We start from the raw sequence: 21,505 nt of genomic DNA, 5'->3' as shown, positions 1-21,505 counted from the left end.
GTGCCAGTCCCCACACCCCCTCTCCCCTTTCCCCCAATTAGCAAATCCATCCTCCCACTGCCTTCCTGTCTGATCACAAGAGCGTCAGACGGTAATGATGAAGAGAAGGAAGTGCCCATTCTACACGGTAACACTTCTCAGTGACAGTGTAGCACAGGTGATGCCCCAGGCACAGTGGGAGTCCCACAGGGAGAAGCCATACTGCCACAGCACATGGGTTTCCCGTAGTCGGTGACAGTTACCAAGCTGTACCCACCTCCTCTCAGACCACGATGGGAATTTTCTGGCCACCCCTGCTAGGTCAAGAGTCAGGAGGTGTGGCCTATTCTCTGGGAATCACAAATTGTGCTGCCCAGACATCTCCCTAGAAGTTTCCAGCTCTGGGTCTTCTCCCCCCAGGGCTCAGGGACGATGGGGACAGGGGTGGGGTGGGGGGATGATCATCTGAGGCCAGCATCCCTGCTGGAGAGTCTCTGCCAAGGTACAGTTGGGCTGTTCGAGGAGTGGCCTGGGGTAATTGAGGGGCACTCCGATGACTCAAGCCCTCCCCACGGCTGCTGCCTGGGCCCGCACCGGGCACCCATGACTAATATCCAAACGCCTCCTCCAGCATCCACACGCTTGCCTCCAAAACACTGCAGAGCTAGCCGTTTCTAGCCCAAGCCTATCACAGAATGAGGAGGTCCACAGAGAGCCGCAGAGCCAATGGCTCCAGCCGGGCAGCTGGGCCTGACCATCAGCGGGACAGCAGGAGGGTCCCCTGGGAGCTGCCCACGCCCAGGACGGGAGAGCCAGCCCAAGTCTCAGGTGTCACCGCCCGGCTCTCCATCAGATCCACACCAGCCTCTCCCAGAGCCGAAGAAAAACGTCAAAGCCCAAGCCCTACAACCGGGCACAGATTGAGTGTGAGGCATGACCTGGGCATCAGGTTTTTTTTTAAAACAAATACAAAAACAAAAACAGACTTTATTTGGAGGGCAGTTTTAGGTTTACAGGAAAACTGAAAAAGAATATAGTGAACTCATCATCAGTAGCTGAAAAGCTCCCAGGTGACTACAGGATGGCCCAGGTGGGAGCCCTGCACCAGCAGAAGCATCCAGAGAACAAGAGCGCTCCCTGTCACTCACACAGCCACAAGCCAGGAGCCCGAGGACCCAGGAGCCCGAGGACCCAGGAGCCCTGACTCAGTAGCAAGCCAACAAACTCTGGCCCTTGGGCCCACTCTGGCTCTACCACCTGTTTTGGTACAGCCCGCAAGCTATGAACAGTGTTTACACGTTTTAACGGTCGGAAAGAATATCAGAAGAGTTCACGATGTGAAAATATTTACTATTTGGCTTGTTACAGGAAAAGTCTGCCCTCCTGCACCAGGAGACTCCACCACCTGCAGGGAGGTGAGTCCTACAGGAAGGGCCCTCGCCTCCACAGTACCCCCCCACAACGGGTTCCCTTCCCACCCGTGAGACCAGGCTGAAGCCACAGGTGCGTAGCACAGCAGTCAGAAGTAAACCTGGCCTTCCAGAAGCTTACCCGTTTACACACACACACACACACACACACAGCCCCCTCCAGCTAGGTCTAGTCTGCTTGTCTGTACATCTGGCTTTCTAGAGGCAAGAGGAGGAAAGCCAGTCAATATGATGTCCAGTCCAGGTGACCCTGCACGCTCCCCTGAGCTGATCCCAGGCCGCCCTGTCCACACAGGGCTGACTCAAACTCTCCTCTCCGACCTCAATGGTTTCCATTGATTCCTGTCCTGAAAATTTCCCTCTTTCACCATCTTTCTCTGTTACAAATCAAAACAGAGTCTGTTTGGGAGCCAAAATGCAGGCCTCTCTGGCTCCCGCACATTCCTGGTCCCCAGGGAAGCTCACTGCTACCTATAACAGGGGTTGGCAGAGGCCCACCTGGAGGGACGCAAGAGGCGCTGGGAGGGCTTTCAGGATAAAAACACCCCCACCCACCTCGGTCTGACAGATTTCCACGTCACAGACAGACTTCCACAAGGCAAAGCATTCCACGTTTCCCTGAACCAATTTAATCAGACTGCTTTCCAGCTCACACCCGTGGGGCTGGTGCAGACAACCCCACGTGCAGGGGCTGAGGACCACGTGAAGCATTTCAGGAGTTCTGGGGTGCTCTCCCCGGGGCACAGAGAGGCCAGGAGGGCTGCAGAGGGGGAGGCCGCAGCAGCACCCAGCGTCCTGGGGGCACTGATGAGCACCGCGGGCAGGAGACACTGAGGCCAGGGTTGAGGATCCCCGGCTTTAATACCGAATCAGAGCCTTGGGGGGTTCCTCCTCCAGCCCTGGACAGACCCTGAAGAGTCGGCCAGGGCAGGGGAAGGGCGGGGAGGAGCCTAAAGTATCTTTCCCAAAGCACAGGCCTGCCCCAGGCCGCGGGGGTGGGGCCGGGCGAGCTGAGGGCACAGACGATGTTAGTTCTGCTCCGGAGGCTCCAGATTAAACAGCTCCAGGCAGGAAGCCCGCCTTCTCCCAGATTGGTCAGGAAGTCATGATGCAAGTTTGCGCTTTTTTGTTTTTTTTTGTTTTTGTTTTTGTTTTTTGGGTTTTTTTTTAAACACGAAAGAGAGAAAAAGATTCGTGCCCCCTCCTCAGCCCTGCAGCCCTTCCCCGCGAGCAGAGCAGCCCCTCGGCGCCCCGACTCCCCCGCGTCCCCGCGGAGGCACCGGCTGCTGTCCGCGCGCTGACCGACCGGCCCCCGAGGGCGCCCGGCTGCCACCTCACCCCCCACCCCGCCGCCGCCCTCCAGGCCTGGCGAGGGGACGGAGCCCCGGCCTCCCCGGCCCCCCGGCCCCCCGGCCCCCCGGCCCCCCGGCCCCCCGGCCTCCCCGCCTCCCGGCCTCCCCGCCTCCCGGCCTCCCCGGCGCTCTCATGCTCCTGGAATGCGGGCCGCGCGTCCCGGGGAGTCTGCTGGGGCGTCCGGCCGCGAGGTGGGGAGCGGGGCCGCAGCTCTCGCCGGGCCCCGACCCCCGCCCGCGCCCACTCACCAGCCAGGAGTGCCAAGGGCAGCAGCAGCCAGTAGAGGACGGCGCCGAGCACGTGCCGCTCCATGCCCGGGGGCCCGGGGTCTCGGTGCCGCCGCGGCGCTAAGGGGACATGGCGCACAGGGCGGGCGCCGCACGTGCCGCGGCCAGGACCCCCGAGCGCGTCCTCGTCCTCCGCCTCGCGCTCCGCCGCCGCCCGGGGCCCCCCAAGCCTGCTCCGGTGCCAGCCCTGCCCCGCGGCGGAGCGCAGCGCGCGGCTCTGGGCGGCTGGCGGAGGCCGAGCAGGGCCGGACCGCGGCTGGGCGGTGCGCTCCCGCCCCCCCGCCCGCAGGCCTTTATAAGCTCGGCCCCCGCCCGCCCCGCGCGGCGTGCCCGCCCCCGCGCTGCCCCGACGGTCGGCGCGCCCGCGCCCCTCCGCGCCCCTCCGCGCCCCTCCGCGCCCCTCCGCGCCCCTCCGCGCCCCTCCGCGCCCCCGCGCGGCCCGCGCGCCCCGGAGCCCCAGAGGCCCCCCCAGCCGAGAGAGCCCCGGGCCGAGCGCGGAGGGGGGCCCGGCCGGCCCCGCGCTCCCCGGGCAGCACCCCACGCGCCACGGCGCCCCGCGTGGCCGGAGCGACTTTCGCTTTGCTGGTGTAGACGCGAGCGAGCAGCGCCCCCTGGGGACCGCGGGGTGGTCGCAGCCGCAGAACCGGGCCACCTCCGCCCTCTCTGCCCTGAGGGCTTTGCTCTAAGGAGCAGGGACGGCGGCCAGAGCCCTGCCTGGGCTGGAAAAGCCAGGGTCTGACCAGGGTGCGCCGGGCATGTCACCCAGACCATCTCACCTGGGCCTCTGCTGCCCTGGAGGTGAGCTGGACGGGACAAACGGCAGACCCCGCAGGAGGCCGCTGGACCTGGCTTCTAGGTCCCAGACTGGGCCGCACAAGGGAATCAGCTGGCCGGTGGTTGTGGTTGGGGCCCAGAGAGCCTGTGGCCAGCACTGATCCACTCCACACCCACCTGCGGTTGCCAGCCGCCACCCAGGACAGACGTGCTGGGACACCTGAATGGCCCAGTCCGGGGAACGTGGACTCTTGGTTTCAGCTCAGGTCCGGATCTCAGGGTGGCAAGATCCAGCCCCACATGGGAATCTGTGCTGTGGAGTCAGCTGAAGACCCTCTCTCCCTCTCCCTCTATTGCTCCCTGATGCTCACTTGCTCGCTCTCAAATAATACATCTTTTAAAAAGCAAGAAATGCAGACTTTTAGAAGTTTGTTGCTCAATACGAACTGGTTTTCTCTCTGCCTCTTCTACCTGCTTCATCTTGCCTCAATTCCTGCTGGCATTGTGTCTGGCCCTGTGAGACTTGTAGCCTTGGGGTCCTGCCCCAAGGCCAGACCCCCAAGGAAGCTGGGGATACGAGGTCCAGTGTTTGGGAGTCCCAGGACCCCCTGCAAGTGCTGGCCAGTCCTAGCCTCTGGTGGAGATAGCTGATGCCACCCTCACGGGAAGCCAGCATCTGGCCACCTAGGACCATCCCTCGGCAGGGGTTGTAGCCAAGGTCTCGGAGCAGCATTAACATCAACAGAGATGACCAAAAGGCTAGCCCACACGGGTACCACCGGCTGCTGGCTCTGTGGCCCCAGGAGGCATCCCTCCTCCCATGCCTCCCAGACCAGCTACGAGATGGGGCCCCAAGCAGCAGAGCTGTGAAGATTGAAGAGACCACATCAGAGTAGACTGAGAAGGAAGAATTGCTGTCTGTGCCCTCAGTTACCTCCATGGGCATTCTCCACCAGGCCATGGACTGGAAACTAGAGGGCAGATGGAGAGGAAGGCCCTCCCAGAGCAACAGCAGTGGGGAACCTGTAGAATAGACACAAGCTACCGTGAGGCCTCCCCTTGCCCTTTCCTCTGCCTGGCCTGCCCTTGGGGCAACCGTGGGGGCAGGTGAGAGTGGGCATCCCCACACTCAGGACACTGATGTCCACCTTTACAGGCCTTGAAGGGACAGTCTGTAGGTTCAGTGGCCACAGTCCCAACCACCAACACCCTCCTCACCTTCTCAGAGAGGACTCATGCCCCAGCACACCACCTTCTAGTGAAATGTGCAGAGTTTCAAAAAGTAGACCCCTCCAAAGCAGAGGGGCAGGAGCAGGACCTCTGTGAGTCCTGGCTCACCACTGCCCTTCTCTGAGCTCTGCCCAAAAGAGTAAAATAAGAGGACTGAAGTCAAAAATCTCTGAGGGATCTCCACTCTGACATTAGAGAGTCTAAGGAATACTTGAAACCAGTGATTTTAAAATATGTGCATAGATAGAAGACCAGAGTGGGCCCTCATCCCCCTCTAGTGCTTCAGGGGGACCAGTTCTTTCCCATACAGGGAGCATAAGATAACCTTGTTTGTATAAAGGGTTTAAATGCAAATAAAAGTTTAAAAACCACTCCTTGATGCTAAGTCCTTCTAAGGCTTAGGATATCAGGCTTTTTTTTTTTTTTTAAGATTTTATTTATTCATGAGAGACACACAGAGAGAGGCAGACATAGGCAGAGGGAGAAGTGGGCTCCCCTGTGAGAACCCGATTCAGGACCCCGGGATCACGACCTGAGATGAAGGCAGACGCTCCAGCGCTGAGCCACCCAGGTGCCCTGGACACCAGGCTTTAGACCCTTTCCCAAGAGCAGGCTCTGAGGTGTGGGAGCAGGAGGACACAGAGAATGAGGATAAGGAGAGGGTGTCCCAGAGCAGGCAGGCCCAAAGCCCCCAGACAGCTTTGGGGACCTGGCTCACTGTGCTCCTACCCTCCTACCAGGCTCCCAAACAGTGGCTGCAAAGAGAAGGGGAAGTCTGAGAACTTGCCCAGCAGGTGTGCTCCCTAAGGAACACAAGGCATGTGTCCAAGAATAGCGAGTAGCAAGTAGCAAAAGATTGGACAAAATCTAACTATCCACTTGCAGGAGACACTAAATCATTACAGTGTGTCCTGCAGGAGAGCAACAGCTCTCTGTGTATCAGCATGAAACAATCTCTAGGATACAATATTACCCTGTGGAGAAAAGGCAGGGTATAGAGCCCAGGTCTACACTGCATCCCTGGAGTGTGAGGCAGGACAGAGACAGAGGGAGAGAGCACAGGGGCAAAGCCAAGCTCTCAGGGTGGGAAAGAAACATACTGGTCACTGAAATCGTATTTTGCGCTATTTAGGTTTTTTTGCTATATGCATATAGTATCACTGTTCACAAAATAAATTAAGCACAGTGGGGACAGATTCTCAGAAAAAGAACTTGCTGACCTGCCACCCTGCCAGGCATGGGAGCGGGAGTGTCTGAGCGTGCAGGTAAGGACACGTGGGCCAGAGGGGCAGTCATGGGTCACAGAACAAGCCAGGCTTTGAGTCCAGCTTTCCTGCTGTCCCACTGCCCCACAACCTAAGAGTCCTACTAAGTTCATTGCTCTTGATCAGATTAATAATTGAGTCTTGAAAGAGCAGGAGCGGTCAGTCCCCCGAGGGATCGAGGAAGGGCCAGGGTGTACGTCATCGCAGGGGACTTGATCAGTCGGGCTTCACTTCTCCCCAAGAATAACACCGTCCTTGTTAGCTGCCCACACTCAAACATGAATTTCAAGCGGAAACAAGCCATGTGTCCACGAACAGATGAGTAGATAAAACATGGCACATCCCACCCACCCACCCCCAGAACGTTATCTAGCCAGAAACAGCAGTGTAATGCTGGCCCACACCAGTGGATGACCCGGGGACACACAATGCCGAGCAAAGAGGTCAGACACAGATGACACACTGCGTGACTGCGTTTACCCAAACACCCAGGACAGACCGATTCATGGACACAGAACCTTGACAAGAAGTTCCCCAGGGAAGGAGGGAATGGGGAGTTATTAGTTAACGGGGCCAGCGTTCCTGTTTGGGATGGACAAAGTTCAGGAAATGCTGGTGGTGGTTGTGCAACCACGTGAATGTACTTAGTGCTGCCAACTTGGAAACTTAGGAGAGTGAAAATGATAAGTCTGATATTGTGGATTTCTACCCCAGAAACAGCCACCTGAAGAAACAGGCTCTTGGTTATGATGATCTCTGAGCAGCCCACCCTGAGTCTTCCTCCCACCTGGGAGGCTCCCCAGAGGCAACCACATTCTTTCCTCTGAATGTTTTTTTCCGGACTGCTGGCCAAAGATTTGACGAGCTTTGGGGAGCTATTTTATTTCCCCGAGAAGATTCCCACTCAGTTTCCCCTTTGCTGGAAGCTGAGAACAGGAACTGACCCTGTGGGGAACCAGTGCACAGCCCGCTCTGCAGAGGCTCGGATTCTCCGGGGGACATGTCCACGTGGAGCACGGAGCCTCTCCTGCCCACCTGCCCACCCAGACTGGCCTGGACCCTGCAACCCTCCTGGCGACCCTGTGGCCCTGCTGCCTGGAAGCCCAGCATTTAGCCTTGTCCTTGCTCAGGACGTGGCCAGACCAGAGTCAGTGGTGACAGTGAGTTGGGTCTGGAGCTACCTCCTGGCCTCACGGGCCAAGGTGGAGCACATGACGCAGAAATGTGCCAACAGGTGCCCCTGGCCAGGAGCTCTTCACAGATTTCTAGCAGGAATCAGGCAGGAACTGAAACCCACACCTGCTGCTGGGGAAGGTCACCTGATGAGTAATCGGTGTTTTCCACACGAACCCAACTTGGAGAGGTTGTCAGCAGTTTCCTTACCCCCATCTCAGCAGTCAAACCGCCTGCAGCTGGATGGGATGATGGGAGGGGCTGAGATCCAGCAAGGGGCCAATGGCCGGCACCCGCACACAGTGAGCCCCACCAGTGTCCCGTGTCCTCTGTGGTCGACAGGGACCTCAGGGCAAGAAGTGACTAGTGGCCCTGCCACACCTACACAGCCCACCCACCTCAGCATCCACTGCCTGACCAGCTGTGCCTGCCCATGGGAAGGAGGCCTGTCCCTGGCAGCCAGGGGGACAGGGCGAAGAAGAGGGGTTGGCACAGAGCGGCAGAGACCATTGGCTGATCTCAGGGAGCATGGTCCTCCCTGGGAAAAGCGATCATTTCCACCACCCAGAGGCTTTTAGGGGGAGGACAGGCTGTGAAAATTGTTTGGCCTCAGAACTTGTGAATGAAAGAGGAGGAAACCTGTCAAACGCTGGAGTGATCCCTTGTCTGGCGAGAGTGAGGAGTGCCACCTGGCCGCCACCTGGCGGTCCTCAGGGTGGGCCCCAGCCAGTGCCCCGTGCACACCGTGGACAGAAATGAAGAGTGAGAGAGACAGGCTGTCACCCCATCTCGAGATTGGGATCTGGGCCAGGGATCAGTAGCGCACCCATGGTTTTAAATAAAACCACCAAGACTAGAGGGTTTCTAACACATTAACAAGCTGACCCTGGGGAAGAGGAGTGCCTGAGTCTGCAGCGCTTACCTGGCTGGAGGCCCTTACAGCAGGGAGGCTGGGCTGGCTGCGAGCTCTAGGGGCCTCCCCAGGTGGGGGCTTCATTCCTTCAAGGGATGCACTCCGTCACCCTGAGCTTGAGGCGGAGGCAGAGAAGACAAGAAGACACCGGCAGGTTGGCCCCTTCTAAATGCTCTGCTTCGGGGATCCCTGGATGGCTCAGCGGTTTAGCGCTTGCCTTTGGCCCGGGGCGCGATCCTGGAGTCCTGGGATCGAGTCCCACGTCAGGCTCCTGGCATGGCGTCTGCTTCTCCCTCTGCCTGTGTCTCTGCCTCTATCTCTATCATGAATAAATAAATAAAATCTTTAAAAAAAAATGCTCTGCTTTCCTCTGCTCGCTGTGGGCAATTCTGAGACCTGCCCCCAGTGACACCATGAAGGAAGCCAGGGACAGCAATCCCAGGTGCCTGGACAGGGCGGGCTCAGCAACCCACTCTCCAAACCGGGCCCAGGTGGACACCGTGGGTCAGCGGCAGGCGGTCCTGGCCCTGGGGCACGGCCTGGTTGTCCAGCCTGTCCTTGGTTCTCCTGGGCCTCCCAACCCTGCTAACTCACCCACCTTCACATGGGGGCCCGCTGGCTCTCCTGAGAGCCGGGTGGGAGCAGAAGGAGCAGTGCCTAGCCTGTGTGCACATGCGGCTGTCCCCTTCCCTGCCTGCAGTTCTGGGTTTGGGACAGTAGGGTCAGCTCAAGGGTGGAGTGGGTGCCTTCCTGGTTTGCAGGAAACTTCACAAAGCTGGTTTAACTGATGAACCCCAGCCCCCTGCAGCCCGAGTGCTGGTCAGATTCCTGCTGGTCCTGTGCCAGCCTTTCGGTTACTGGTTTTCTCTACTATCATTAGAACAGTATTGCCCAATGGCCCCGAGCAGTGATCCCATAGATGGAAGTCACCACCGGTTTGCTTAGGTACAGGGAATGGAGGAAAGCATCCCCTTGCCTGCAGCAAGTAGACAGTGGGCAGCAGGGCCCCAGCTTTTGAGAGCAAAGTGCAGCCAAAGAAGAGCAAGCAGGGTGATGTCCTCCTCCACCCAGGGGTGCTGGCTGGGAGCAGAGAAAGGCAGACGGAAGGTCCTGAGCATTCAGGCCCAGGAGGCAGGCACAGGGGGTCTGACCACATTACTCTATTCCTCGGGGTCGTGGGTCACCCATAGGGTTTCTCAGCACCCTGTCCCAGTGCTGAGGCCACCTGCCGCATTGCTTCATTACCTATACACCTGTGCAAAACACACAGGGCTCCCCCAAATGCTTTGCTTTCTGCCACACCTCTGCTGGGAATGCCATCTCCCCACACGGCAAACCTCTCCTCGATTCTCTGGGACACCTCGGAGGGCCTCTCCTCTGCCAGCCACTCTCGACTGCCTTTCTGCTCCAGGTGCCCTGACCCCTGGGATTTAACTACCTGTGACCTGGGAGCTCCCCAGGCTCGCCTTTGTACCCCAAGGCCAGCACACCACCTGCACACAGAAGGGCCACAGAGCCTTCCAGAGTGGGTGGAAGGTCAGCACCTTCATCAGATGCCATTGTGCAGTGCCAACCACAGACTCGATGTGGCAACACTACAACAGAATCACACAGGCTCCCACCCCCACCCCGGTGGCACCCCTCCCATGCCCCTTCCATGCCCCTCCCTTGCCTGCTCTCCTGCCCAGAATTCTCTGATCCCTGATTCTGACCATGTCCAGAAGGGAAGTGTAGCTGACCCAGGGGAGCCGGTGGATAAACTCTTCTCCCTTCTCCCCTGGACAGTCCTAAGACATGATCTGCTCAGCCTTTGGGGGACAGTCATGTGTGGCTGAGCCGTCAGCTCTGAGCAGAGAGAGGTGTCTTCCGCCGGCCCCCTCCACCCTGCCGGGTGCCCCATTCTCACATGCTCCTACAGTGCCCATCACACGGAGTCCTACAGGACGTGTTGCCCTGGGCTCTGCTCTCTGGCAATCCAGGTGAAGGGAGTCCCCCACCAAGAGCACATGTGTGATTCCCAATAGCAGTTGATCTGACCAGGGGACAGACCCCACCCTGGTCCCACTCCCACCTTCCAGAGACCTCGGGGTGGGGCTGTGTGGTCAGGGCTTGCCTTGTTCACAGGTCCAGGCAGAAAGCCTCCAAGGGCCCCAGGACCTGCCCCTTCCCTAACCTGTCCCAAGCTACCCAAGGCCTCGTGTGGTCACTCAGTGGTCCTGCTGGCCTGCACTCAGCCTTCCTTCCTGCCCACTCCCGCCCTCTCTCAGCACTGGGGCTGCCACAGCCCCCACCAGGCCTGCCCCATGCCTGTCCTCCACAGCAACCAATGGTTCCGCTGTCAGCGTGTATCTGCTCTCCACTTCCCTCCCTGTCAGCCTCAGCGGGGAGTTCAAACTGCTCCGTGCTAATCCAAACCCTTGCCGGTGTGCTGGCCACCCCTGCCCAGCCACACGGCCATGCTGTCCCTCCCATCAATGCCTGAAGCCTGGGGTCTGGGCCTTCCCTGCCCCATACTTGGGTACATCACATTCTGCCACCGTTACTCATGACCATGGGGTCTGGTTCCTTGTGTGCTCCTCCAGGCAGGCTCACTACAGGCATGAGCACTGACCCTGGTGACGCCCTCACCGCTCCGTGCGGTCGCTTGCCCATTGCCACACACATAGATTGGTGGACGAGCAGGCATCTGATTTGATCTTCAGCCTGCCCCTTATAAACCAAAGTTGTAGGATTTGTTTAAGATTTTATTTTTAAATAATCTCCATTTAAGCCACTTTATTTTTAAATAATTTCTGTTTAAGCCCACTGTGGGGCTTAAACTCACAACCTTGAGATCACGAGTCTCATGCTCCAGCGACTGAGCCCCCTAGGTGCCCCCAACGTCGTAGGCTTCTGCCCAAGTAACGGCCTCAGTCTCTCTGCTCCCACCCCTCAGGCTTCTGCCCCCAACAAGACCTCGTCTGGCCCCCCCCACCCCACCCCCACCCCCCGCCAGTGTAGGCTTCCAAGGCCCTAGGGCCATAGTGTTCTTTGAGGCCAAAATAACCTTGTATGCCCTCCCCTGTCAGCACACGCCCCTCACCAAGGGCAGCAGGAACCCTGGCCCCGCCCTGGCTTCCAGGGAGCTGCTCCTTGCTGGCACCTGGAGAGCTCAGGTCCCAGGGGAAATGGGCCTCCCATGCAGTCAGCCTCTGCTGCGTGAGGCTGGCCCAGGGGAAGGTAACTTCACAGGACCCGGTTATAGGCCCTGTCAGTTATTTTACCAGCCAATCCTGGGTTTATTAGGGAATAAAGAAGAACTGCAGTCTGGGACAAAGGGGCCACGGCAAAACCATAGGTGAGTGTGGGGTACGGAGGAGAGGCTTACTTTTTTTAAGGAGGAAAGGGGTATGTCAGGAATGCTGTTATGAACGAAAAGTCCAGTGGGGTAGACCAGGAGCCAGAAGTGTGGTGGTTTCCCACTGGTGGAGGGAGTGGTTGTGGGCGCGGGGGTGGGAGTGTGGGGGTGGGGAGGAGGGGTGGGGGCCGGGATGGGGGTGAATGAGGCAAGCTTCCCTTCCTCAGGCTAGAGTGGTAGAGTAGGATCCACGTGCAAGGTCAAGTCCACAGAAGGCCAGGTCCCTCTTCCTGCTAGGTCTGCAATGGGCAGGCGGTGGCAGGGCAGGAGAGCTCCCCCTGCCGACCTCCTGGCTCCCTTTTAGTGGGGTTTCCCACGACTAATTTTCACTTGACCCCAGTGGGCACTGCCACTGTCCCCCGCAGTGTCCAGCACCCAGAGGGAGGGCAGTGGATGCTGCCAAGTGGGCCTGTCTCACTGCCGGGCTGGCTCCCGTGCTCGAGGGGCCTCTCCCTCCGCAGGGCTGTGAGCTCCCCACCCCACATCTAACCCACCTGTATGGGGAGTGGCCTGTGGCAGGGCTCCCGAGGTCCTCAGGTGAAGGACATTTACGGCCCTACCGAGGGTAGTCCAGGGCCAGGGCGAGGGGGGTCCGCGGCGAGCTGGGCCGGGAGGGCAGACGCCAGGGGTCGGCCCGGCCTTCCTCCTCGTCCTCGCGGAGCAGGACCCCGGGGTGCAGGCCTGTGACTGTCCACAGGTTCTGCGTGCGGCTCCGGGCATTCTGAGTGGGCTCTTATCGTCGCGAGGGCCACCTTCCCCCGAGGACAGGGCAGCAGGGCTCAGGACAGGAGGCGCGGAGCCTGCAGGATCCTCGGGCCGAGTGACCCAAGTGGCCCCGGCTGCTCTCCCGCGCCCGCGCCAGAGCGGGACCCCTCCTCCCGCCTTCAAGTCGGAGCGCCAGGCCTCGGCTCCGCCCACGCCCACCCTCGAGCCACACCCCCACCGGTGGCCCCGCCCTCCCGGCCCCGCCCCCACCGCCGAAGCTCCCCACGGTCCCGCCCCGCCTCAGAGCCCCGCCCCTAACCTACCCGGAGCCACGCCCAACGGTCACGTCATCCCGGCCACGCCCGCCACAGACACCGCCCCCTTCTGCAGTTACGCCCCGCCCCGTGCCGCAGCGTGATTGACAGCGCAGGGCTGCGCAGGGCCTGGTCTCCCGGTGGAGCTGGGGGCGTGAGGTCTTCCGTCGCGTGTCCTTGGGCGCCGTCCCTGCCCTGTGCCCGGTCGTGCGGACCCCCGCCCTGCAGCCTCCAGCTCGCCAGGACCTAGGCTCTGCCCTGCGCTTATGGGAAAAATAAAGTATTTCCGTGAAAATTGAGCTTGCTCCAAGGTGAGATGTAAGGTGTAAAGTCCGAACTGCACTTCGTATGACTGATACCAGGACTTAGTGATGTTGTGACGTGGATGGTGGTGAGGATGTGAAACAGCTCCTTACTAAAGTTTATATCGATTGCTTGTTCAAATGATAACATTTGGGACATAATGGGTAAAATAAAAATATACTTTAAAAGGACTGTCGGGCATCCCTGGTGGCCCAGCGGTTTAGCGCCGCCTTCAGCCCGGGGGTGTGATCCTGGGGACCCCGGATCGAGTCCCAGGTCGGGCTCCCTGCATGGAGCCTGCTTCTCCCTCTACCTGTGTCTCTGCCTCTCTCTATGTGTCTCTCATGAATAAATAAAAAATAATAAAATAAAATAAAATAAAATAAAATAAAATAATAAAATAAGATAAAATAAAATAAATAACTGTTACCTGATTTTTCTTTCTTAACGTAGCTACAAGAAAACGTAAAACTACCCCTGTGGCTCCCACCACATTTGTGTCGGGTGATGGTGCTCTGGACACTCACATGTGGATCAAGACACAGTGTGCCCTGTCCCCACCCTGATAGACTCTGAAAGCAGGTGTGTTGTTGGCGGTGTCACTGTCATACCAGAGCTTGCTGCTACATTTGCCTTCCCAGGGCTCTGCTGAGAGCATGTTCTGTGAGGTCCCCTTGAATAGGATGAGGATGTGAGGCTCAGGAGGAGAAGAGACCTCCTAGGTTACTTAGCCCGTGGGCAGCAGCAGCTTCTCCACCCTCCCATTTGTCCCATCTTGTCTGCTGGACAGTGAGCACACTGCAGGCTGATCCTTGCTGAGACCCAAGTGTCTTCACTGAAGGTCAAGCTGCCTCTGGATTTCGCTGTGCACATCACATTACAAGCCAAGACCATGAAAAGCTCCAGGTGACAGGCTCTCTGGGGAACCCAGGAAATCACCTAAAACCTGAATTCCACCATAGCTCTCCAGCTCTGGTCAGGTCTCTTGGGGAGGAGAGGCCCACAGGCAGAGGTGGGCTTGCAGAACTGGCACCCCGGTGCACCAGCTTTATGCCCTGCAAGTCTTGGCTTCTTCATCCCCAAATGGAGCATGGCTTGTAGGTTTTCTCTGAGGGTGAGAGAGAGAAGGCATTCCAGTTATGGGGAACTGGGCCAGCACGCAGCACACCTGAGTAGAGTCCATCTGTTATTGTTTTGTGAAGCGGCTTTGAGAATGATCAGGGGCTGCACACTCTTGGGTGGTAGTTGTTAGTGCAAATGGGATTAGGACAGAGTGGTTAAGATGCCATCATTCCTGTGGGGCATGTGCTACGGTAGCAGACCAGGGGGTGGGATGGCTTCTAGTGACATGGCTGTAACTCAGACTCAGAACTGACTGCAACTCTAGTCATTTTTTGAGAGCGTGGTTAAAATGACAGTGATGCTGGTGGTGGTCTGGATTGTATTCTCTACTCGGTTCTCTCTCAGATATTCCCGTGGCCGCTCCTTCTTGCCATTCAGTGTCATCTTCTCCACGAGGCCTCCCTAAACCCTCAGATCTGTAGTGGCTCCCCCAGTCACTCCATCTCATATTCTTTATCTGAAACTATTTTTTAATAAAACTAATTTGTCTCTCTCCAGTAAAATGTGACCTCCTTGAGAGCAGGGGCCTCATCTGTTTTGTTCTCAACCTGGTCCAGAGCAGACCCTCAGTGGCCCTGCCTGCACTAGGCCTTGACAGCCAGGTTCCCAGTGAACAGTCAGTAAATACTGGGTGACCACATGAATGAAAGCACAGTCCCCAATCTCCTGGCTTCTCCAGGGTGAATATCCACAAAGGTTCTAGCTCCTTTGTTATTTGGTCTCTCGCTCTCCTGAAGGCATTGTAGCCAGGCTCCATCCTCTTCACATCCCCTAACATGACACTTCTGGTGGAGCTGGGGCAGAACAGGGCAGAGAAGGGCTTTCGCTTCCCTTATTCTAGGCTCTATACTTTTATTATAGTATAATAATACTATATTATTATGATAATACTATATCCAACCTCCTCGGGTTGGAAGAAATAGAAACTCTGAGAGGCACTTTAAGCCAAAGATGCAGAGGTTTGGGGGTGTGTGTGTGGCTAGAGACTGCTTCATATAAACCTGGGCCATCATGACAGGCTGGGGGTCTCCTGTGAGAACAAATGAGAGACCACTAAAAACTATCTGAGTCAGCTGCTGTGTCTGGCTGACTGTCCTGGGGTCACAGGGTTCCTTGCTCACTATCTCTGTGTCCACATCCATGGTAGAAGGTGGCTGTCCTACTCCATCTCACTTCCCACAACCACAGGTGACAGAAGGGTGATTCCAACTCCAGTCTTGTGTCCCAGGAGAGGATCTGATTGGTTCAGCTGTGTATCTCCCATCCAATCAGCTGTGACTGGAAGGTGGGGGTAACACCTTGCAGAGGTGGCTGATGAACTCCATCATTGTAGGTGGGTAGACAATTTTCTAGGAAGGAGCTGCCCACAAGGCTTAAATCACCCCAAAAAGGCCTACTCACCAGGAGTGACATTAAAACCAACAGTGGCATGGCCAGACACCGTGCAATGGTGTGGACACTGGCCAGAGCCCTGGAGTTTTCCCCAGGTTCCTGTGGTAAGGCATGCCCTCTCCCATTGGCTGGTTGTGGTGAGTGAATGAAGGCAGTACTGTTAAGTCCCCAGATTTTGCCTCATTCCATATGGGACAGGCACATTTTATTTAAGATTTTGTTTATTTGAGAGAGAGAGAGAGAGAGAGAGAGAGAGAGCACAGATAAGCAGGGGGGAGGGGCAGGGGGAGGCCAGGGAACCCAACATGGGGCTGGATCCCAGGACCCTGAGATCATGACCTGAGGCTGAAGGTAGATGCTTCACCCCAAGCTGCCCAGGCGCTCCTGAGACATGCATTTTAGATTCACGTTCAGATCCTACAAGATCCCTGTGAAGGGTCCTTCCAGGGTTCAGCTAACCTCAGGGCCTCCTACGGCCTGCTTCTGTCGCCAGGATAGCACCCCGGGGAGCTGGCCAGGACACAGCACTGCGTGACTATCTCCCTCCCAGGTGTCCCCTTCCTGTGTGGCCGGGAGGGCACACTCAGAGCACACAGCCATGTGGTGGCCAGGCAGGCAGGGCGTCTTCTCCGAAGTGGGCTCTGCCTCCCATCACTTCACACAGCTCTCCTGGGGCGGCATGAGCCTAGCCTGCACTCTGGTTCCAGGCGGGTGGGTGGGCAGGTGGGAAGGCAGATGGAACGCTGGTGGGAACGTGCTAGCATTCTGGAGGCTCTGGGGAGGCCTCCCGCTCATCAGCTTGTCTACAGAGGGCAGGGGCTGGGTGCAGATCCCGAAATCACTTGTGGTTAGATCCAGCGGCTCTAACTCTCCAAGACCAGGTGTTTCCATTCTAACTGTCAAACAAAGCACGGGAGGGAGGACAGCTGCCTCCCCTGATGAGCAGCTGCGAGCCAGAGCTTCGTTCCCGGGGGTCTCAAGAGGCTGTGCCTACAATCTGTGCTGCCACCACAGGGCCACGATCTTGCACGTTTCCGAAGCAAGGGCTCAGCTGCCCGCTTCCTCCATCGCCAACCGCTGCTGCGGTCACCTCTACCCCCCCAGAGGCCCGCGCGGCCCCGACGGCGAAGCGCCCGTGTCCGGCGGGGGCGGAACTAGCCCGCGAGCCGCGAGACTGGTAGAAAGGGCCGCGCGGCGGCGCATGCGCGAGCGTCAGTGCGCATGCGCCCGGGCGCGTCCATCTCCTGCCCCCCCAGCCCCCGTCCCGATGGTTCCGCCCGCGGGGGGCGGGGCCAGGCGCGGCGGGAAAATCGGCGCGGAGCGCGGCACGACTTCCGTCCCTCCGGGTCGCGGTTCCAGTCCCTGCCAGCGCCATGGCACAGCCCCGCCTCACCGACTTCTTCGCGCGCCGCCGCCCCGGGCCCCATGCCTCCCGGCCGCGCACCAAGGCGGCTTGGCGCACCCCGAGCCCCACCGAGCCCGCGCTCCGCGCCCGGGTCTGCACCCCGGGCAGCAGCCGCAAGCGCCCCCGCCCGCCCGCCGAGCCTGCGCGCGACCGCCCCGCGCCCCCCGCGCGCCGGAGGCTGCGGCTGCCGGCGGACGCGGTGAGGGGGAAACTGAGGCGGGGGGGGTCTCCGCAGACAGCAGGGCGCCGGCTTGCTGGGGCCGCCCTGAGAACCGAGCGCCAAGGTGCGGGGGGAGGGGCGGCTAGGTGTCCGGCCTGCCGGCCAGGGTGGGCGACGAGGCGTCAGGGCCTCGGGCTGGACTGCAGCACAACCGCGTGGGCGCCGGCAGCGCGCCTTCTGGCTAGCTGGGGAAGTAGGAGCCCTCCTTCACCTCTGGGGTCCTGCCCACCAGGTCTCCCGTCCGGCTGCGCCGGCTGTCCCTGACGCCCCGGAGGACTCCTCTGACCCTTCTGATCCGGCTGCCCTGGCCGCCCCGGCTGTCCCTGACGTCCCGGACTCTGCTGACCCTGGCTCTCCACCTGACCCGGCTGCCCTGGCTCCCCCGGCTGTCCCTGACACCCCGGGTGGCTCTGTTGACCCTGGCTCTCCATCTGACCCGGCTGCCCTGGCTGCCCTGGCTCCCCCGGCTGTCCCTGACACCCCAGGTGGCTCTGTTGACCCTGGCTCTCCATCTGACCTGGCTGCCCCGGCTGTCCCTGATGCCTCAGATGTCCCTGCTGCCCCAGCTGCCCTGGCTGTCCCTGGCTCCCCAGAGCAGGCCCCTCTCTCAGCAGGTCGGCTGCATCGCCTGGCTGCCCAGGAGAGCAGGGTGAGGCTGGACCCAGGGCGGGGGAGGTAGAGTGGTGTGGGTGTGACTGGCCAGCTGATGGCATCTTGTGTCCACAGGCCTCCTCAAAAGTCACTCTTTCTGAGCTCAAGTCGTGTCTACAGCGGGCACGGGAGCTTGGGGCTCGGGCCCAGAAGCTGAGGGCAGGTGCCCAGAGGAAGGATGCTGGGGAATCCAGCGTCCCCAAGGACCAGGGGCACCCAGCAGGGGCGTGGTGAGTCCTGGGTGGGTGGTCGGGCTGCGGAGGGAAGGCTAGGCTGGTGGGAGCACAGGCAGGACAGGGCTGGGCGGGGGCTGGGGGAGGGGACTGCCCCTTCCACGGAGTCCACTGACAGGCCTTCGGATCCCCGCCCTGCCCCTTGCTAGCTCTGCGCCCTGGCTTCTGTGAGATGGTGCCAGTTCTGGCCACAGGCTGTCCTCCCTGTGGTCATCATGTGCCTCTTGGAGATAAGGAAGCCAGGGTTGGGGGGCCCCGGGACTTTCTAGGTGACCAGACAAGACCTGGCAGAGCCAGGTTTGAAGCTACACGTTCTGCCTCCATCTCAGTCATGCTCTTGACTGGCAGATGGGGCGTGCGGGGGGCTTTGGGAACTGCTCTGTGGTGTGGCATGGGAGAGGCTTCCAAGCCCTGGCTCTGGGGTCTCCCTGGCCACCCTGCCTGCCTGCTGTTGGCGTGGGAGGGGTGTGGGTCTGGTGCTTCTCTTGAGACCTGGCTCCCTCCCTGGCAGTGGAGAGAAGGCACCTGCCTACCAGCGCTTCCATGCCCTGGTGCAGCCGGGGCTCCCAGGCCTCGTGCTGCCGTACAAGTACCAGGTGCTGGCGGAGATGTTCCGCAGCATGGACACCATCGTGGGTATGCTCTACAACCGCTCTGAGACCGTGACCTTTGCCAAAGTCAAGCAGGGTGTCCAGGACATGATGCGCAAGTGAGTGGCCCTCAGGGGGTGGGGGCCTCGCCCTGCCCGGTGCGCTCTGACCCCAGCACCTTTCCTATAGGCGCTTTGAGGAGCGCAACGTGGGCCAGATCAGAACTGTGTACCCTGCTTGTTATCGCTTCCGCCAGGAGCGCAACATCCCCACCTTCAAGGATGGCATTAAGAGATCTGATTACCAACTTACCATCGAGCCAGTGCTGGACCAGGGTGAGTGTGCTGTGGCCAGGTCCACGCAGCTCTGAGTCTGTTTCTCTGCCAGTGACTGTGGATGAGACATGTGGTCTAGGGGCTGGGTGACTGGGTGGGCCCGGCCTGGGGGCTCAGGCCTGAACCCTTCCCACAGAGGCTGGCAGTGCGGCTCCCCAGCTCACGGCCTCACACCTCCTGCAGCGCCGGCAGGTCTTCAGCCAGAATCTGGTGGAGCGCGTGCGGGAGCATCACAGGGTGAGTGGGCGGCTCTCGTAGAAAGTGTGCCCAGCTGGCCTTGGGCTCTGTACCCTCCTCCAGTGCCCCAGCCCTCCTGTCAGCTTAGTCTTAACTCGCAGGACACAGGCCTTCTGGAGAGGCTGAACTCCTCCTCTGCTGCCTCCTATAGGGTGGGTGCCCAGCTGGGTGAGGGTGAGGAGCTTGGCAGGGCAGCCTCAGGCTCCAGGAGGTTTGTGATGGGTTCAGTGGGTGCCGTTGGCCCTGCGGAGCACCCAGAGCAGAGAGGGGCAGGAAGTTACCTGAAGTCATCCAGCAGGGACAGGGCCCCAGTCAATGTGCCCAGGGTCACCCAGTACCCCCTGCCCCCTTTTCACACAGGCCTTCCTGGCCTCCCTGAACCCTCCCATGGTGGTGCCTGAGGAGCGGCTGACACGCTGGCACCCACGCTTCAATGTGGACGAGGTCCCTGACATCGAGCCGGCTGAGCTGCCCCGGCCACCTGCCACGGAGAAGGTGGCCACCGCACAAGAGGTGTTGGCTCGTGCCCGCAGCCTCATGTCACCCAGGGTGAGACTGTGTCTGGGATCATAGGGGCAGGGCAGCCCAGCGTCCACGTGGGCACCGACCAGCCCATCCTTGGCCACGCACTTCGTGGGGGTGGGATGTGCCCTCCCTGCTGGTTAGCTTTGCCCTGGGGCAGCGATTATTTGCCCTGATGCACAGGGCGAGCTTGGGCTGGACAGACCAGTGTCCACAGGGACGGGGGAAGGCTTCTCTTCATAGATCAGTGTCCATGTGGATGGGAGAAGGCTTCTCCTCACAGACCGGTGTCTACGCGGATGGGAGAAGGCTTCCCTTCATTTCTCTTCTTTGCCCTGCCCCAGATGGAAAAGGCCCTGAGTGACCTGGCTCTGCGTACAACCAAGCCTAGCAGCCCTGGGGCCCCCAGCCCTGCCCTGCCGGCCACCCCACCTGCGACCCTGAAGGGGGTGTCCCAGGACCTGCTAGAGAGGGTGAGTGTTTGGGGTCCTGGAAGGAGGGCCATGGGGGTGGCTTTCCACTGACTGTTCCCGGGCTCCTGCAGATCCGCTGCAAGGAGGCACAGAAGCAGCTGGCGCAGATGACCCGACACCCAGAGCAGGAGCAACGGCTGCAACGGCTGCAGCGGCTGCCCGAGCTGGCCCGCGTGCTGCGCAGCATCTTTGTGTCCGAGCGTAAGCCTGCGCTCACCATGGAGGTGGCCTGCAGCAGGATGGTGGGCAGCTACCCTGCAGCCATGAACCCCGGTGTGTGCAGGGGTTGGGGCTGGGCCCTCTCAGCATCCCTGAGTCCCGGGTGAGGGTGGGCGCCGTGGATTTGCCACCTGCCCCATGATGTGTTTGGAGCATCTGTGTTGTGGACTGGGTGGGCACAGTGCTCTTGGGGTCATCTCCAGCCTCTACCCTATGACCCAGCCAGTCCCCGCTGCAGCCCCATGGGACTTCAACTCCTTCCAAGCCAGGGGTGGCTCCCCCTTGGGGATGGGGGCTGGCCTGGGGCTCATTGTGGGGGGGCTCAGCTTTCCAGCAAAGCTGTTCTGGGTCCCCTTCCCCATCTACTCATACAGACCAGCATGGTGGGGGCTAGAGCAAACGCTGGGCATCGGGAAGGCCTGCTGACAGGGTTGGGTACCCGTCCCCTGGGGTTAGCACCACTTAGCTATGTACACACCCCAGCCTCACATATCCCCTGTCTGCAGGAGAGATGGAGAAGCACATACGGCTCCTCTCTGAGCTGCTACCTGACTGGCTCAGCCTCCACCACATCCGCACAGACACCTACATCAAGCTGGACAAGGCTGCTGACCTGGCAGGTGTCATCATGAGGCTGGCCCGCCTTGCCCTTGCAGAGGCAGCACTGTGAGCCTTGCGGACACTGGCCTCAGGCTCCTGGCCCGCCCGCTGTGTCCATTTTACTCCCATTAGGAACACGATGCACTTTCCTCCCTTCTGCATTCCCCACCAGGCTTTCTGGCCAGTGTGGATGGTAGGCCTACCCCAGAGCAGCGTATCATCATTAAACTGGTTTCTGTTGGGGACTTTGTCTTGGCTGTTGGGGGTGTAGAAAAGTGGGGTATGGGAGAGGTGGCCTTGTGGTCACTGGGCCAGGCAGTTGACACCCCTTAGACATCCACGTAGGAATCCAGGGTGATCCAGTGGGCTTGGTGCCCCCCTAG

The 21,505-nt window shown here is 59.7% G+C and overlaps 2 protein-coding genes and 1 long non-coding RNA gene across 10 annotated transcripts in view; 1 reads left to right on the top strand and 2 right to left on the bottom strand.

Annotated features, from left to right (window-relative positions):
- PIEZO1 (piezo type mechanosensitive ion channel component 1 (Er blood group)) overlaps nt 1-12,713 on the bottom strand; it is a 64,418-nt gene extending 51,705 nt beyond the window's left edge. For 4 of the 8 annotated variants that reach the window (XM_072731352.1, XM_072731356.1, XM_072731354.1 and 1 more), the window contains exon 1: nt 12,296-12,668. In XM_072731352.1, coding sequence (XP_072587453.1) covers nt 12,296-12,521 — 226 coding nt within the window. In that variant the 5' untranslated portion in view covers nt 12,522-12,668. Of the gene's footprint in view, nt 1-3,010; nt 3,310-12,295 lie in introns of those variants that run through there. The other 4 variants (XM_072731358.1, XM_072731353.1, XM_026004976.2 and 1 more) reach the window with 4 other exon arrangements.
- Nucleotides 12,714-15,874: 3,161 nt separating this feature from the next.
- Nucleotides 15,875-17,912, bottom strand: LOC140594782 (uncharacterized). Its single transcript, XR_011996092.1, has 2 exons — nt 17,780-17,912; nt 15,875-17,707 (listed from the first exon to the last, which is right to left on the bottom strand). It is a non-coding gene; the product is annotated as an uncharacterized lncRNA (long non-coding RNA).
- On the top strand, nt 17,011-21,361 carry CDT1 (chromatin licensing and DNA replication factor 1). Its single transcript, XM_072731341.1, has 10 exons — nt 17,011-17,241; nt 17,495-17,911; nt 17,989-18,143; nt 18,658-18,855; nt 18,926-19,071; nt 19,208-19,308; nt 19,669-19,857; nt 20,175-20,303; nt 20,375-20,576; nt 21,029-21,361. Exons 1-10 carry the CDS (start codon nt 17,011-17,013, stop codon nt 21,190-21,192), a joined length of 1,932 nt encoding a protein of 643 aa, XP_072587442.1. The 3' UTR covers nt 21,193-21,361.
- The last annotated feature ends 144 nt before the right edge of the window (nt 21,362-21,505 follow it).

The sequence above is a fragment of the Vulpes vulpes genome, chromosome 12, assembly GCF_048418805.1.
Source record: "Vulpes vulpes isolate BD-2025 chromosome 12, VulVul3, whole genome shotgun sequence".
NCBI lineage: Eukaryota > Metazoa > Chordata > Mammalia > Carnivora > Canidae > Vulpes > Vulpes vulpes.
Note: the sequence above shows the minus strand (reverse complement) of the source record. Positions and strands in the feature narration are given on the sequence as shown.